General features: G+C 42.0%; 1 protein-coding gene across 1 annotated transcript in view; it reads left to right on the forward strand.

Annotated features, from left to right (window-relative positions):
* The window catches only part of LOC127632484 (guanine nucleotide exchange factor DBS-like), a 90,650-nt gene that overhangs the window by 65,675 nt on the left and 10,618 nt on the right, over positions 1–14,357 (forward strand). Inside the window, exons 27-31 of the mRNA XM_052111072.1 lie at positions 738–821; positions 5,816–5,887; positions 10,772–10,861; positions 11,128–11,243; positions 13,470–13,585. Coding sequence (XP_051967032.1) covers positions 738–821; positions 5,816–5,887; positions 10,772–10,861; positions 11,128–11,243; positions 13,470–13,585 — 478 coding nt within the window. The remainder of the gene's footprint in view (positions 1–737; positions 822–5,815; positions 5,888–10,771; positions 10,862–11,127; positions 11,244–13,469; positions 13,586–14,357) is intronic.

Below are 14,357 nucleotides of genomic sequence, written 5' to 3' on the forward strand. Positions count from 1 at the left end.
TACTTCCTCCTGTGTTCATAAGATGTCATTCCAACTGATTGTCTAACCTCACTTTTAGTTATAATGATTGTAGAATGAAACACAAAAGTAGAAGGGAAAAGGAGAAATACTAGAACATGCATCACTCAGAAGAGGTCACAAGGGCAGCCGTTCTTCTCAAGCTTCTCAAGTGTTTTCTTTTTTTTTTTTTGCAGAACATAAACCGAACCCCCTTTTTATTTGAACTTTTATTTTATTCTAGCCATTTACCATTTGCTAAGGAGGCCACTGGATGAGTAGATGCAGTTTTCTGCTCAAAACAAACTGAAATTAACATTTTTTTTGTGATCCCTACTCTATCACCCTTCTTACTTCATCCTGTGCTCATAAGATGTCATTCCAACTGATTGCCTAACCTCACTTTTAGTTATAATTATAGTAGAATGAATCACAAAAGGAGAAGGGAAAGAGAGAAATACAAGAACTTTGAGTATCACCCACAGGAGTATTTTTTTGGAACATGTGCACTAACCACAAAACCCCAGCTTTAACGGTTGAACATAACTTCAGTTCCTCTGACAGAGAACAAGTACCTGAAAAGAGAAGTACAATTTCAAGTAGAAACAGCCTTTCCATAATGTAACCCACCGCAAATGTGTTCACTTTCTGAGTATCCTCAGTCTCTCATACCAACCCATCATCCTGTTTTTTCTTTTAAACTAGACTAACTACTAACTCCTTCCTGCCTCTCACTTCAGAATCTGCAACCAAGGAAACAGAGGTCACACGGCGCTTTTCTTTAGCCTCATCAATCAGCTCTGCCTCTGCTCCACGCACTAAAGGTACCAAAACTGCTTGTTGTTTTGCTTGTCTGCAAGCTCACCTTTACACCCTATTGAGCTATGCTTAACAGGAAAGAAGTTCTAATATATCTGGAGAGAGCTATCCACTTGAATCCCCATTCATCTTGAAAGTGGTGCTCAACTTTGTTTGGAATTTTTATTTTTTTCTTCACTGTTATTTCTGAATGGCTTTAAATGGGGAAACAGGCTTTTTGACACCATATGGTGTAGTTCTGGCATGTACCAGCAGGGGCTTACAGGGACATGCCAACCAGCTCATTCCTGACCCCCTTTCCACAACACAACAAATTATAAAACCCCTATTATAATCAACAAAGCTAACTATATTTCAAATGTATAGTGTTGCATGCTAATTTGCATTCTAGTTAGCAATCTAGTAAGCGTAGCTAGTTAGCATTCAGCTAGACAATCTTAAGCAATCTAAGACCATCTTGGGCTAGTTTAAGAGTTGGATGCTAAAACAGTGTTCATTAAATTTCTCAGCTTCCTTCCATCCCAACAGAAGTGAGCTATGGTTTTCAAGAGAATGGAGAGGGAGATTGAAATAATCTAGATAAGACTCTTAAGAAAGAGTCTTAAGAAATGCTCTTAAGAAATGTATGAAATGCACAAAATCAAACCTTGCCCTTCACAGCAAATTAATCACCCAAAAAAAACATGGAGGGACAGATGCATTGAATAATAAATACTGACTCTTGATAAGCTGACATTTGGGATGTGGCATGACATTTAGCAGTGTAGCCCCACTGTGCAGCTTTGGGAATGTGAATGAGACTCTAGATTCAAATGAGGCTTTTGTTTCTCGTGAACCCATTAATCTCTTTTATTGTGAGAAAGCATTACAATGGCAGGGGAATAATGAAAGATTATTGTGATTGTTAATCTTGGATGAATTTTTTGGGAGATTGTAACAGATAAACTAGATTTAGTGCTTAAAAAAGAATGTTCCCCTTCTGTCACTCACTCGATGTTGTGTTGAATGAAGTGACACAAGAGGTCTTCCTGGGACGCCAAACGTACCTCTGAACCTGAGAAAAGGCCAATGTCAAGTTGGCAGACAGAATTTTCATGCCCCACCATGGACATACAGGTATAAAGGGAAGCGGGGCAGTGAGTGCCAGTCAGAATTTGTCTTCTGAGCCGAACGGTTGTGCAACAGCAAGCTGAAGTTCACCACTGTTTCACTCACCTCTGTCAGCGAGATGCATTGCTGTTGGATCTATGGCGCGTTTCCAGCTGGCGTTCTCTCTCTCTCTGCAAACTGTGCAGTCTATGCCCCTGGGCGCTTCGACAGCGCTTTTCACTGTTAAAAGAGTGTTCTCATCCAAAAAGAGTTTTGATTTCTCTAAAAGAGATTGACTTTTCCACTCACAAAAGAGCAATACACAGCGGCATTGAACATCCTTTTCAGGACGCGTCTTTTTCAAGATGCCTTTCCGCCTCTGTGTTGTTTCTGGATTTCTCTCCACTTCTGACGGTCATAAAAGCTGCCTCACGTGCCTGGGCTGCCATCACACGCAGGCAGTGTTTTATGAATGGTTCGTGTTCTCAGTGCCAGAACATAGCCATGGCAACATTGCGGTCGCGTCTTTCTTTTCTCACGAGAAAGCCACTTCAGCCGCCCCCCGTGTCGTTCCTTTTTCCCACGGGATTGAGAACGACCCGGCTGGCGATGAAGGCAATTTGGGGATGACGACGGGCTTGGTTTTGCCGGGTAAATCCCCACGAACCACCTGGCCCCCGGCACGCTTGCTTGCTTCCGTCCGAGCTCGGGATGAGTGCGTTCTCCCTTGAGCCCCTGGAATTGGATGATATCGCCGCTGCATCGGAGAGCGTCACAGCGGCGTTTGATGCTGATGACTCATATGTGCTTCCACCTTCGGGTCTGCTCGCCCAGTCTGAGGCTGATGTGCAGATGTCCCCACTATGCGTTCCCGGGCCACCGTGAGCACGAGGCTGGACTGGAAACCTCCGTCCCCCCCTCACGACTATTCGAACGGTTCCCGGGTCAAGGCGATCGGTTCCTCGGGTCAAGTCTACAGCCCCACCGGACAGGCTGCCTCTGCCCTGCATGCCATGGCTCTCCTGCAAGTTCACCAAGCCAATGCACTCAAAGATCTGCACCTTGGTAGTTCCGACCCCGACGTGCTGCAGGAACTGCACTCTGCCACCAACCTCGCTCTCAGAGCCACGAAGGTCACAGCGCCGGCACTCGGGTGGGCAATGGCCACCCTCATGGTCCAGGAGAGTAACCTCTGGCTGAACATGGTCGAGATGCACGACGTTGACAAGGCGCGCTTTCTCAAGGCCCCCGTCTCCCAGCTTGGCCTCTTTGGTGACACTGTCGACGACTTCGCCCAGCAGTTTTTGGCGGTGAAGAAGCAGATGGCACATTTTGAGGCGGCACCGCCAAACTGGCATGCCCCGTCAACCCGGGCCCAGCTTTCGGGCCCAGCTTTCAGCCCCAGCGTCTAGCACCTCGCAGGCAGACGGCGAAGCCCTGTTTGGTATGTCAAACGCGATCGTCCCGTTAGTGCCCCTATGCACAGAGTTTGCATGCGTGGCTTTCACTTCCCAATCCGTTACGCTGGCAGGCCAGGACCATCCGACTCGGCTACGCGGGTCAGTTCGCCCAGCTCCCGCCTCATTTCTCCCACTAATCCGGAGCAAGCATGTCTTGATCCGTTCAGACAGCACCGCGATGGTAGCGTACATAAATCACTATGTCGGCGTGCACTCTCATCATATGTCACAACTCGCCCACCATCTCCTCCTTTGGAGTCAGCCGCGACTCAGGTCGCTGCGCGCCACTCACGTCCCTGGCAACTGCAACACGACGGCAGACGCGCTGTCACGGCAGGTTTCGCCCAGCGGAGAGTGGAGGCTCCACCCCCAGATGGTCCAGCTGATATGGGACCAATTTGGCAAGGCACAGATAGATCTCTTTGCCTCCCAAGACAACTCCCACTGCCCGCTCTGGTACTCCCTGACAGGAGCTCCTCTCGGGACAGACGCGCTAGCACACAGCTAGCCCCGGGGGCTGGCAAAGTACGCATTACCCCCAGTGAGGCTTCTTGCACTGGTGCTGTGGTTCTCAGATCTTACGCTCCTCACGACAGCACCTCCCTAGAAAATTCCCCTGAGGAAGGACATTCTTTCTCAGGGACGGGGCACCCTCTAGCACCCAGACCTCTGGAACCTCCACGTCTGGCCCCTGGACGGGATGCGGAAGATCTAGTGGATCTACCACCTGCAGTCCTAGACACGATCAACCAAGCCAGAGCTCCCTCCACCAGGCAACTTTACGCACTAAAGTGGCACTTGTTCACAAATTGGTGTTCTTCTTTAGCCGAAGGCCCGCAGAGGTGCACAGTTCAGTCATTGCTTTCATTCCTGCAGGAGAGACTGGAGGGGAGGCCGTCTCCCTCCACCTTGAAGGTGTATGTAGCTGCTATCGCAGCCCACAACAACGCAGTAGATGGCAAGTCCCTAGGTAAGCATGACTTGATTATCAGGTTCCTGAAAGGCACCCGGAGACTGAACCCTCCCCGGCCTAGCTTGTTCCCCTCCTGGGATCTCTCTGTGGTCCTCTGTGGCCTTCAGACACCCCCTTCGAGCCACTTGATTAAGTTGAGCTCAAGGCCCTCTCCCTGAAGACGGCCCTCCTGATCGCGTTAGCCTCCATCAAGAGGGTTGGGGACCTGCATGCGTTCTCTGTCAGCGACACCTGTCTGGAGTTCAGTCTGGCACATTCTCACTTTATCCTGAAGCCACGACTGGGCTACGTGCCCAAGCAAGCTGCCCTGGGAGGAGGCAGACCCTGCCTTCTCGTTGCTGTGTCCAGTACGTGCTTTGTGTATCTATTTTGACCGCACACAGAGCTCTAGATGGTCTGAACAGCTCTTTGTTTGCTTCGGCGGATGGCGGAAAGGGAACGCCATCTCCAAACAGAGGTTAGCTCACTAGATCGTTGATGCTATTTCCTTAGCTTATCACACCCAGGCCTTGCCCGCCCCCTCTCGGGATTGAGCACACTCTACGAGAAGTGTGGCATCCTCGTGGGCACTGGCCCATGTTACCTCCTTATCAGACATCTGCAGAGCAGCGGGCTGGGCAACACCCAATACCTTTGCCAGATTTTACAATCTCAGTGTTGTGTCAGTCTCATCCCGTATTTTGTCAGGTCCGGTAGATCTCGGTAATGCGGCACTACCAACCGGGTGTTCCACTTGCACACAGCGCCCTTCACCATGTTGATCCAGTGCACCTTCTATCCCAGGTTAGCCTCTAAGTGTCGCTCCCTGGATGTTCTCCTCCCTAGCCTTCTGGCTGGCGAATTCCACAGAGCAATTCACGGCCAGACCCACGAGTCACAGGTGCTCTGTACTGGGGTTGGGCTCCACTGGCTTTGTTCCCTTTTCAGGCAAACTCCCCGTGATGTGTTTCCCATGGTATGGTCCCCCTGTCTACCCCGGTCGCCATGCTTGTAGAGTCCCCCCTCATTTGGCTGGACCTACCACTGCGCCATTTTCCACGGACGGCTTCACAACCCTCATGGTGTATTTGCCACATGTTACCTCCCCGTAGACTGGGCAGGATGTGGCCTCTGCTGGGTCTTTTCCCCCTATCTCGGCAGTTCACGTAACATGGTCAGTGCGTGGCGTTTTTATATGGGACCCCTTGTGTCGCTTCATTCGACACAACGTCGAGTGAGTGACAGAAGGGAAACGTAATGGTTACTGTTGTAACCTCCGTTCCCCGAGGGAAAGAACGAGACGCTGTGTCCCTCCTGCCACAGCACTAGACCTACCACTGTAAATGGCCTTACCTTATTGACATTGGCCTTTTCTCAGGTTCAGAGGTACGTTTGGCGTCCCAGGAAGACCCCTTGTGTCACTTCATTCTACACAACGTCTCGTTCCTTCCCTCGGGGAATGGAGGTTACAACAGTAACCATGACGTTTTGTGTTCAGTTCCTCTCTCCTCTAGCCTTAAGAGCAAGAGGCATCAAATCAAGAGTGATCCCACACCATTTGGTTGTGAAGGTACTACATGGGTAACATGGCATGCTGCATGCTGAACATATTTTACTGTAGTCTTGTTTATTGGTTTAATTTTGTAATGATTTACTGTTTATACCAGATGCTTTTTTGTAGGGGTGGGTAAAAATATTGTTTTTCTGATGCATCTGGATTTTCATTTGAATGATCTCGATATCGATTCTTAAATCCCAAGATCAATCTTTCAGTCAATGCACAACAATCCACTACAGTGAGAGGATATCTAATTTCGTACTATGCAGCTAAAGTGAATATATTTAGCAACTGGCTTGTAAATGTTTACATTTCACTCACCAGTAATTGTGTAGTTTAGTTGTGAAGTGTTCAGCAGCAAGATCCTTTCACACCGTTTTGAGAGTAAAAGTTGTTCCGTGTAATGTGTGTTCAAGGACGAGATCCACGCAACCTATTTATCATTGAATACTTTCTCTTTTAATAGCCTTTCTGTTCTTTACAGTCAGTTGTTGATTAAAAACAACTACAACATAACATGTAATTCTAATCATGCGTCCCACAGACGAGGTAAAGCCATTTGAGTCCTCTCTAGTTAACATGCGCTTATTTAAAGGCATTTAATTGCCACTTATTGTTAAAGAGACAGTTTTAGTATGTTCAGTGTAATTACTTGTAAATAGTACAAATTATGCAATTTAATAATAAATATGTGACAAAAATAATATGTGAAATATAAAATTTTATTTATTGATTGAATATATTTATTTGTTCATTTTTAAAGAGCCAAAATGTGACCAAAATGATGAAAAATAATGAAATATAATTAATAAAATTTATATTTTCTTAATTAACCTAGTTATCAAATCACTTTATTGTCCCTCAACCATATACACAAGTGCAACAGTGGGTAAAAGAAAATTCACCCACTGTTGGGTGAATTAAAAGGTCCCCTGAATAATTAACAGCATTAGTGGGGAGATAATTTATTTTATATGTATGCAAAAGGGACATTATAACTGAAATATGAATCGATACCCATATGAATCGATACTGGATTGGATCGGAATCAAATCGAGAGCTTGTGAAAAGGAATAGAATTTAATCTGGAAATCTGTATCAATTCCCAGACCTAGTTTGTTGTCAAATGTGACAGTACACTATTTGCAGTGACAGTCGTCCTGGAGCAATTTGGCGCTAAGTGCCATCATTGAGCAAAATTTGGGTCTCAGAAACTCTAGAACAGAGATGCCCATACCAGGGCTGGCGGCCAGAGTTGGCCCGTAATGACCTTTGATTTGGCCCGCCTTGCCTTATATGACAAGAGGGGGGAAGTCTTTTCAGAGTAATGTCTTTTTGTTTTATTGTTTAATGAAGTAATAAAGGAGTGGAACCAGGGCAACTTTTTTAATGTATTATTTTTTTTTTTTATCCACTTTTCTCCCAATTTGGAATACCCAATTCCCACTTAGTAGGTCCTCGTGGTGGGGCGGTTACTCACCTCAATCTTGGTGGCGGAGGACAAATCTCAGTTGCCTCTGCTTATGAGACCATCAATCCACGCATTTCATCACGTGGCCCATCGTGCATGACACCGCGGAGACAGCATGTGGAGACTCATGCTACTCTCCGCTATCCACGCACAAATTACCATGTGCCCTATTGAGCGCGAGAACCACTAATCGCGACCATGAGGAGGTTACCCCATGTGACTCTACCCTCCATAGCAACCACGCCAATTTATTTGCTTAGGAGACCTGTCTGAATTCACTCAGCACACCCTGGATTCGAACTCGCGACTCCAGGGGTGGAATTCAGCGTCAATAAGTGCTAATCTACCCAGGCACTGGAACAAACTTTTATATTTTAATATAATACAGTTTGCAGGGCCTGAAATTCAGAGCAGGATTGTGGGTATTGTACAGAATTGGAATAATTCCCGCAAGTTCCACGTTCATAATGTGGTAAATTCTCGCACGCTTTTATTCACTTTATAGTGCAAATTAGTAAGCCAATAGATACAGAATCAAAATCAAATCAATAAACTGTAATCAAACTGTAAACTGTAGCAAACTTTAATTCCAGAAGCTCTGAGTGTAAATCCGCTCTGTCTCTCTCACTCTCTTGCAGCTGTCAGCAGTGCATTTGAGCACTTGTTAAATTTAGTGTGAGCACACACTTTGTCACGTTGTTTCCGAACTTTAGATGTTACAGATGTATAAACCTTTTTAAACCTGTTAATTCCAATTGCAAATGGCACTATACCACGTCTCTGTAAGCGAGCAATGCAATAAAACTATATTGTTCTTGTTTATAATCAACAAAGCTGTTAACATTGCAAGCACGTGACGGCGAACACCTTTCATATCTTGACACTCCCTCTTTAGACATAATGCAGCACATTTGCAAGAAAGGCAGAAAGAGCAAAAATGTTTTGTGTAATATACCAGCTGCATGGTAAAGAGAGACACTAAAACCCCGTGTAAAGGGATTAATGGAAAGGAGGAGTAGAGAACCGGATTGACAATATAAATAATAGTTTAATATAAAACTGAACCAAAAAGACAAACACACATACAGGTGTCGGACAGCTGCCCGTAACTCTCTCTCTCTGTCGCACTGCCGACTCCAGTCTGCCTTTATCCCTCTCGGAGACTTGATTTGTCTGATTAGTGGCTGGGTGTGCGGAATCACGACCTGGCCCTGCCCTCCGCCCTGCCACACCCTGTTACATCTCTCATCTCCATCTCTAGTTCCATCCAGGGTCAGAACTATACGGGGGCTCTGGGCAAAAAAATTCCCATGTGATCTGATATAGTTCCAAATACATACATTGCGATCTTCATTTGAATTTTCGCTGAACATTATTTGTTTAGTGCTGTTCGTTTTGCAGATATTACCTTGTCATTGGTGGATGCTCGCGCCATTAACGCGCACAGACACGCACTCCACTTCTCACACTGCGCATTAGTTCGGTCCCATTCAAGTGGACTTGGAAAACTCATAGTTACAGTTCCAAGCACATGAATAACCCAGCAAATTCAGAAGTTCAAGTGGGAAACTCGGAATTCTAAATGATATCCGAGTTGCCGAGATGTACAGATTACAGAGACTACAGTTTCTGTAGTGAATGACAGATTTTGTTCATTTTTTTAAATGCATCTATTTGTTAGCTCTTGGAGTTTGGTCACATTAATTTATGTATATCAGAAACCATTTTATGCATGTTGTAAATTTTTACATTGTGAAAATAGCTTTGGCCAAAATTTGATTATCGTCAGCACTCTAACAGTTATATGTATTATGGTCAAAATAAAAGTTCCTCAAGAAAATGTATGACTTAACCTGGCATCGTCCATGTTTCCTGTTCTTTCCGACAACAAAGCATGTGAATGTGACGTACTCATAATTACCACCTCAGAAGTGGGAAGTAGGAAAATTTTGATAACACATTAAGGCAGGTGTCGTACTCACAAGCTAAAATTATCAAATGCTACAATATAGTTAATAATATTAACAAAAATGATATTTGGATGTGTTCAATTGCCATTATTAATTATACAATAATAATTTTACAGAACATTAATCACTTTTGGTGAATGAATCATATCTCTGATGTTCATTGTTATATTATTGTTTTTGCATTGTTTTATTCAGATGGCATGAAGGATTTGCTAAATTTTTTTAAAAGCTACTCCAAATCTGGAGAAATGCTGTCATCTCCTCTGTGTCAGTGCATTAGTTTTGTAGGCTGTTAATTTAATAGCCAAAATATTTGGAAATATGTGAATGAGAAACAATTTTCTTTCAGTAACAATGCAATTATGTAATGTAGAGATCATGCAACTTTGTAATTATTGAAACATGGCATTTTAAAATGTAATTAATTGTTTAAATTAAATATTTGACGTAAAACGAGTCATAAGTTTAGAAAAAATTATCTATGTAAAGGTAAAAAAATGATCCCAAATGAACCGTGTTATGGAAAAATTCATCCCCAACCCCCCATTTTCAGAAATTAATATCAGGCCCTGATTTTGTTATAATGCAACATTTACTTTCGGCCCACAGTGCTCAGTCAAGTTAGATTTTTGGCCCTTCACAGGAAAAAGTTTTGGCAATTCTGCTCTAGAAGTTTCTGGGTTACCCTTACTTGGACTACACGCAGACTTTTTTTTGCATTACTTAATCTATACCACTCTGCTGGAAAAACTAATGTCTTAAACCAGCCTAAAAATTGCTGGGAAACCAACTAAACCAACATAAAAGGATAGTTCACCCTAAATTGAAAGTTCTGTCATCATTTAATCACCTTCACATTGTTTCTAATCATATGACTTTCTTTATTGTGTGGAACACAAAAGGAGATAATCGGAAGAATTCTAGTCCCAGTCACCATTCACTTACATAGCATCTTTTTTACATACAGACTAAAGCTGTTATTCTGTCTAACATCTCTTTTTGTATTCCATGGATGACAATAGTAACTATCCCTTTAAACCAGCTAAGATCAGCAAACCGCCTTTGGCTTGTTTAAGATGATTTTTCAGCAGGCAACTGCATTTTATTTGGTGTTTGTTTTGATTTTGTTTACCTTTTTAGATTTGATTCAAAGTGTGTCTGCTTGCTTCGTGGTGCTTTGATGGTGGTTATCATATAAAAAGTTTGTATCATCCACTATATTTACTTTTTCCTTCCCCCCCTGCCATCTGAATTTGAGTTGTGCCTTGTTTTAATGTGCTTTCTGTAGTTAGGGTACCTTGTACTGTTAGTGTGCATGGCTGAGAGACATCACCTGGGGTTACTTCATCATTTTGACAGTTGATGATGGCTGATTCTTGCATGCTATTGTGTGGTTTCCATACAACGCTACCATTATAGAGATCCTTTTTGATAAGACAGTGAATTTCCTCACAGACACCATGCGTGGTACACTGCCTGCTGAGTGCAAAAGTAAAGGTACTGCTGGTACCAAGCCTGCTGTGCCGAGATCTGCTTCTCAACCAGGTAATCATGTGAAAAGATGTGATTTGCCATTCATATTTTGCCACTTTAGGCTCTCTTGTGGTGTTTCGTCAAATTTCCGTTCTTCATTCAATGTTGGACGTTGACAGAATCAGTCAGAATTTTTGTTTTGAGTGTGTCTACACCTTTACTCCCTTTTACAGAAGAACTCTGGCAAACTCAGGTGCTAGACTAATCCCTGACCATCTCTGCTGATCTTGCATACAGATTTAACTGAACAATGTTAACTGTTGTTTATTATTTTCTAGGATGGAGTCAACGGCGTTTGCCCTCAATGGATGCTGAAGACTTTGAGACTATTCCATCCAGTGCTGAAGAGCTCTCCAACTCCTCAGATGGAGAGGATGATGGCCATAACAAAAACGTATGTCCAATGGGCTACATTGTCTTCCTCTTCAGTCTCTCCACATATCTGACCTATTCCGTTTAAACCCACAAATTTAAACTACCAGCCAAAAGTCTGGACACACTTGACTGAATTTATGTTTCCCATGATTTTAAAAAGCTTTTGATAAAAAGGTTTTTGCTTAAATTCTCAAATCTGAAGACAAATATAAATGTGCACAGGGACTGAAAACTAAATGCTTTTCATTTTGTTTTATTCTGGGCCAAAACTGTATTTCTTCATTCCTGTTTACCATTTCCAAATGGTAACTGATTAGAACGTAATAAAAGAATGGTTAATGATCTTATTTTTTACTATCAGTGCTAAGGGTGGGTGAAATGCCAGTTGCCATATTGCCAGATCTTGCAAGAGAAACATGTGACCTGGTCTGGAAAAACAAGCCAAAATGTAGCCACTTGCCTCAGCAAAACAAGTGAAATTCAGCTATTTAAATGTTCCTGTGTGGTGGATTCATCAGCATAGAAATCCTAACAAGCATACAATTAATTCAAGTATAATTTTAATTACAGATCTGCTTCTCTGTCAGAACCCAGTAGCATCAAACCTGTAGTAGTGTATCATCTAACAACAATTCAGTGAAGACTTGGAAACAACTGAGAAATGTACTTTTTAACATTTAATAATGTTTTCATTGTACCTGGATTGGCTGTGCATCTATATATAGTAATTATACATAGTTGTTAAATTAATGTTCCGGGTTCAATACAAGTTAATCTCAATCGAAAGCATTTGTGGCATAATGTTGTTTACCACAAAAATGTATTTAAACAATTAATGCACAGGTTTTAAAAGAAGAGTTAATACATTTCTGTGTTTAAACCCTACAAACATTGGTCATATTCACGTTCATCATCCCCATTCAATTCCATTGTTAGTGCTTCACTGTAGCCTCGATATTTGCTTTTTTTAAAGAGGAGGAACAAGTCGAATTTCATTTTTGTGGTAATCAACAATATGCCACAAACGCTGTTGATTGAGCTTAACTTTTATATAATATTGAACCTGGAATATTCCTTTAAAAAGGTCTTCATTCATAGAATGCTACATCCACAACAGGCAATTAAGAAAAGAAAATGTGTGATGCAGCGGTTTCCTTCAGGATGAAACCATGTGTTTAACAGTTACCAAAAAAAATCAAGAAATGTACTATTTTTGTAGAATTTTCATGAAACAATTCTTGGAACGAATTTAACTGGTTATAATCCATTACCAGCATTGAAAAATAATGCTATCACTCCGGAGCAAACGAAATCGACTTGTTTTTCGGTTACGTTTTCAGTTACGTTTTCAGTTTTCTTTTTTCGTTCCTTGAACCTTTTTTAGCCCCTTATTGTGCATACATGAAAACACACAAACATTTTTTAATGGATGTGTTGGACTGGATAGTGAAAGAAAAGCTGCCAACAACTGCCTAGCATACATGAGATCTCCTTACAGTTTTAAAAGCCTCCCAGATTGATACCTCTTGAAGGTGGTTGAGAGAATGCCCAGAATGTGCAGAACTGTAATCAAGCAAAGGCTCCTTCGATGAATCTAAAATGTAAGATAGTTTTGATTTGTTTACATTTTTGTGGTAACACATTCCTACTTGAATGTTTTATCCAACTTTATCAAGTAGTGTATCACTGTCTGCACTCCCATTGGTAGTTATTACATTGTCATTGCTCGTTTGTATAAGTTCTGCTCAACTTTATTGCATTAGCAATAGTTTCTGTCACTAAAATTGAAATAAATTGTCAACTCCAATTGAAATTCATTGCAAATTATAAAAACCTCTTTATAATTAATGCCCAAAGAAGGGCAGATTATCTTTCTGTGAGTTCTCCACACTCTTTATCATATGGAGGGGCTTTCTATCTGTTTCATTCCCCTGTGTGATGCGTAAGTAGGGAAAGGTCTGCTTTAGTGTGGAAGCTTAATCACACGTATGCAGCAGCACAAAGTCCATCTGAACCTCTTTAAAAAAAAAGTGGCATATGGTATTAAACCTCACTTACTCAGACCATACCAACAGAGAGCTACCTTGAATAATCAAGAGATAAGATTTCTTGACTAAACGCACACACACATACACACCTGCAAGGAATCTAACCTCCTGCTCTCTTCTTCCCTGTTTCCATAAACCCAACTACCAGTGCTAAACTCCTCAACTAAATCATGCTCTTCTTCTATGTCTTTCTTAAGGGGGAGCATGATCGCTATCAGGTGCAACTTACATACGAGTCGGGAACTGCTCAGGATATCTCTGTGGAGGCGGGCAATTTAGTGCAATTTCTGGAGGATTCAGAGAATACCCATTGGTAAGTAAAAAGTCCTTCCCTATGAATTGCTGCAAGTGCACTTGTACAAGATTCAATATAGAGCACTTCACTGAAGACCTGATTATCACTAATGAAACAATTATGTTGCTCTCTTTGTGTTAGATGGCTCTCTGGAATTCTTGATTCCAATTGATCAATTGCTGCATTCAAAAGTATTAAAATAATTCTGTAAAAGGACTGCTAAATTATAATTTACAGTTTTCCTAGGCAACCAATTTCCAACATGGCTGTGCTAGTTTTAAGTCTCTCATAGTACTCTGAGGTCCATTTAATTTCCATTTATTTTTATTCTTTTTTATTTATCGGTAAGTATCTGTGTAATAAACAAGATAATTGACTGTCAGATGGTCATCATCACAGAACAATAGGCCTACACGTTTAGTGTATTTAGATTTTAACATTTACAAAGATTAAATAACAGGGACTGAGAATGTTCCAAGGAATGAAAACCAAAAACAAACAAATAGATTGGTAACCGGTTAATAGTTAATTTTGTACAGATAATTGTTTTCATGAAACCAACGTCTTAATGGTTTATCACAGTACATTTTCGTAATTATACCACTTCCTGTTGCCTAAAAAAATTAGGCTTCTCTATTTTTTGTTGAACATCATAAGTATGTGCTTTGATTTTGAAGGAAACTGCTGTATCACGCATTTCTTTGCCTTCATGCACATTGTGGATGTAGCTTTCTGTGACATGCTGAAGACCTTTTAGACAACTATATTGAAATACTACTATAAAGCAGTT

Source organism: Xyrauchen texanus, chromosome 39 (genome assembly GCF_025860055.1).
Source record: "Xyrauchen texanus isolate HMW12.3.18 chromosome 39, RBS_HiC_50CHRs, whole genome shotgun sequence".
Taxonomy (NCBI): Eukaryota; Metazoa; Chordata; class Actinopteri; order Cypriniformes; family Catostomidae; genus Xyrauchen; species Xyrauchen texanus.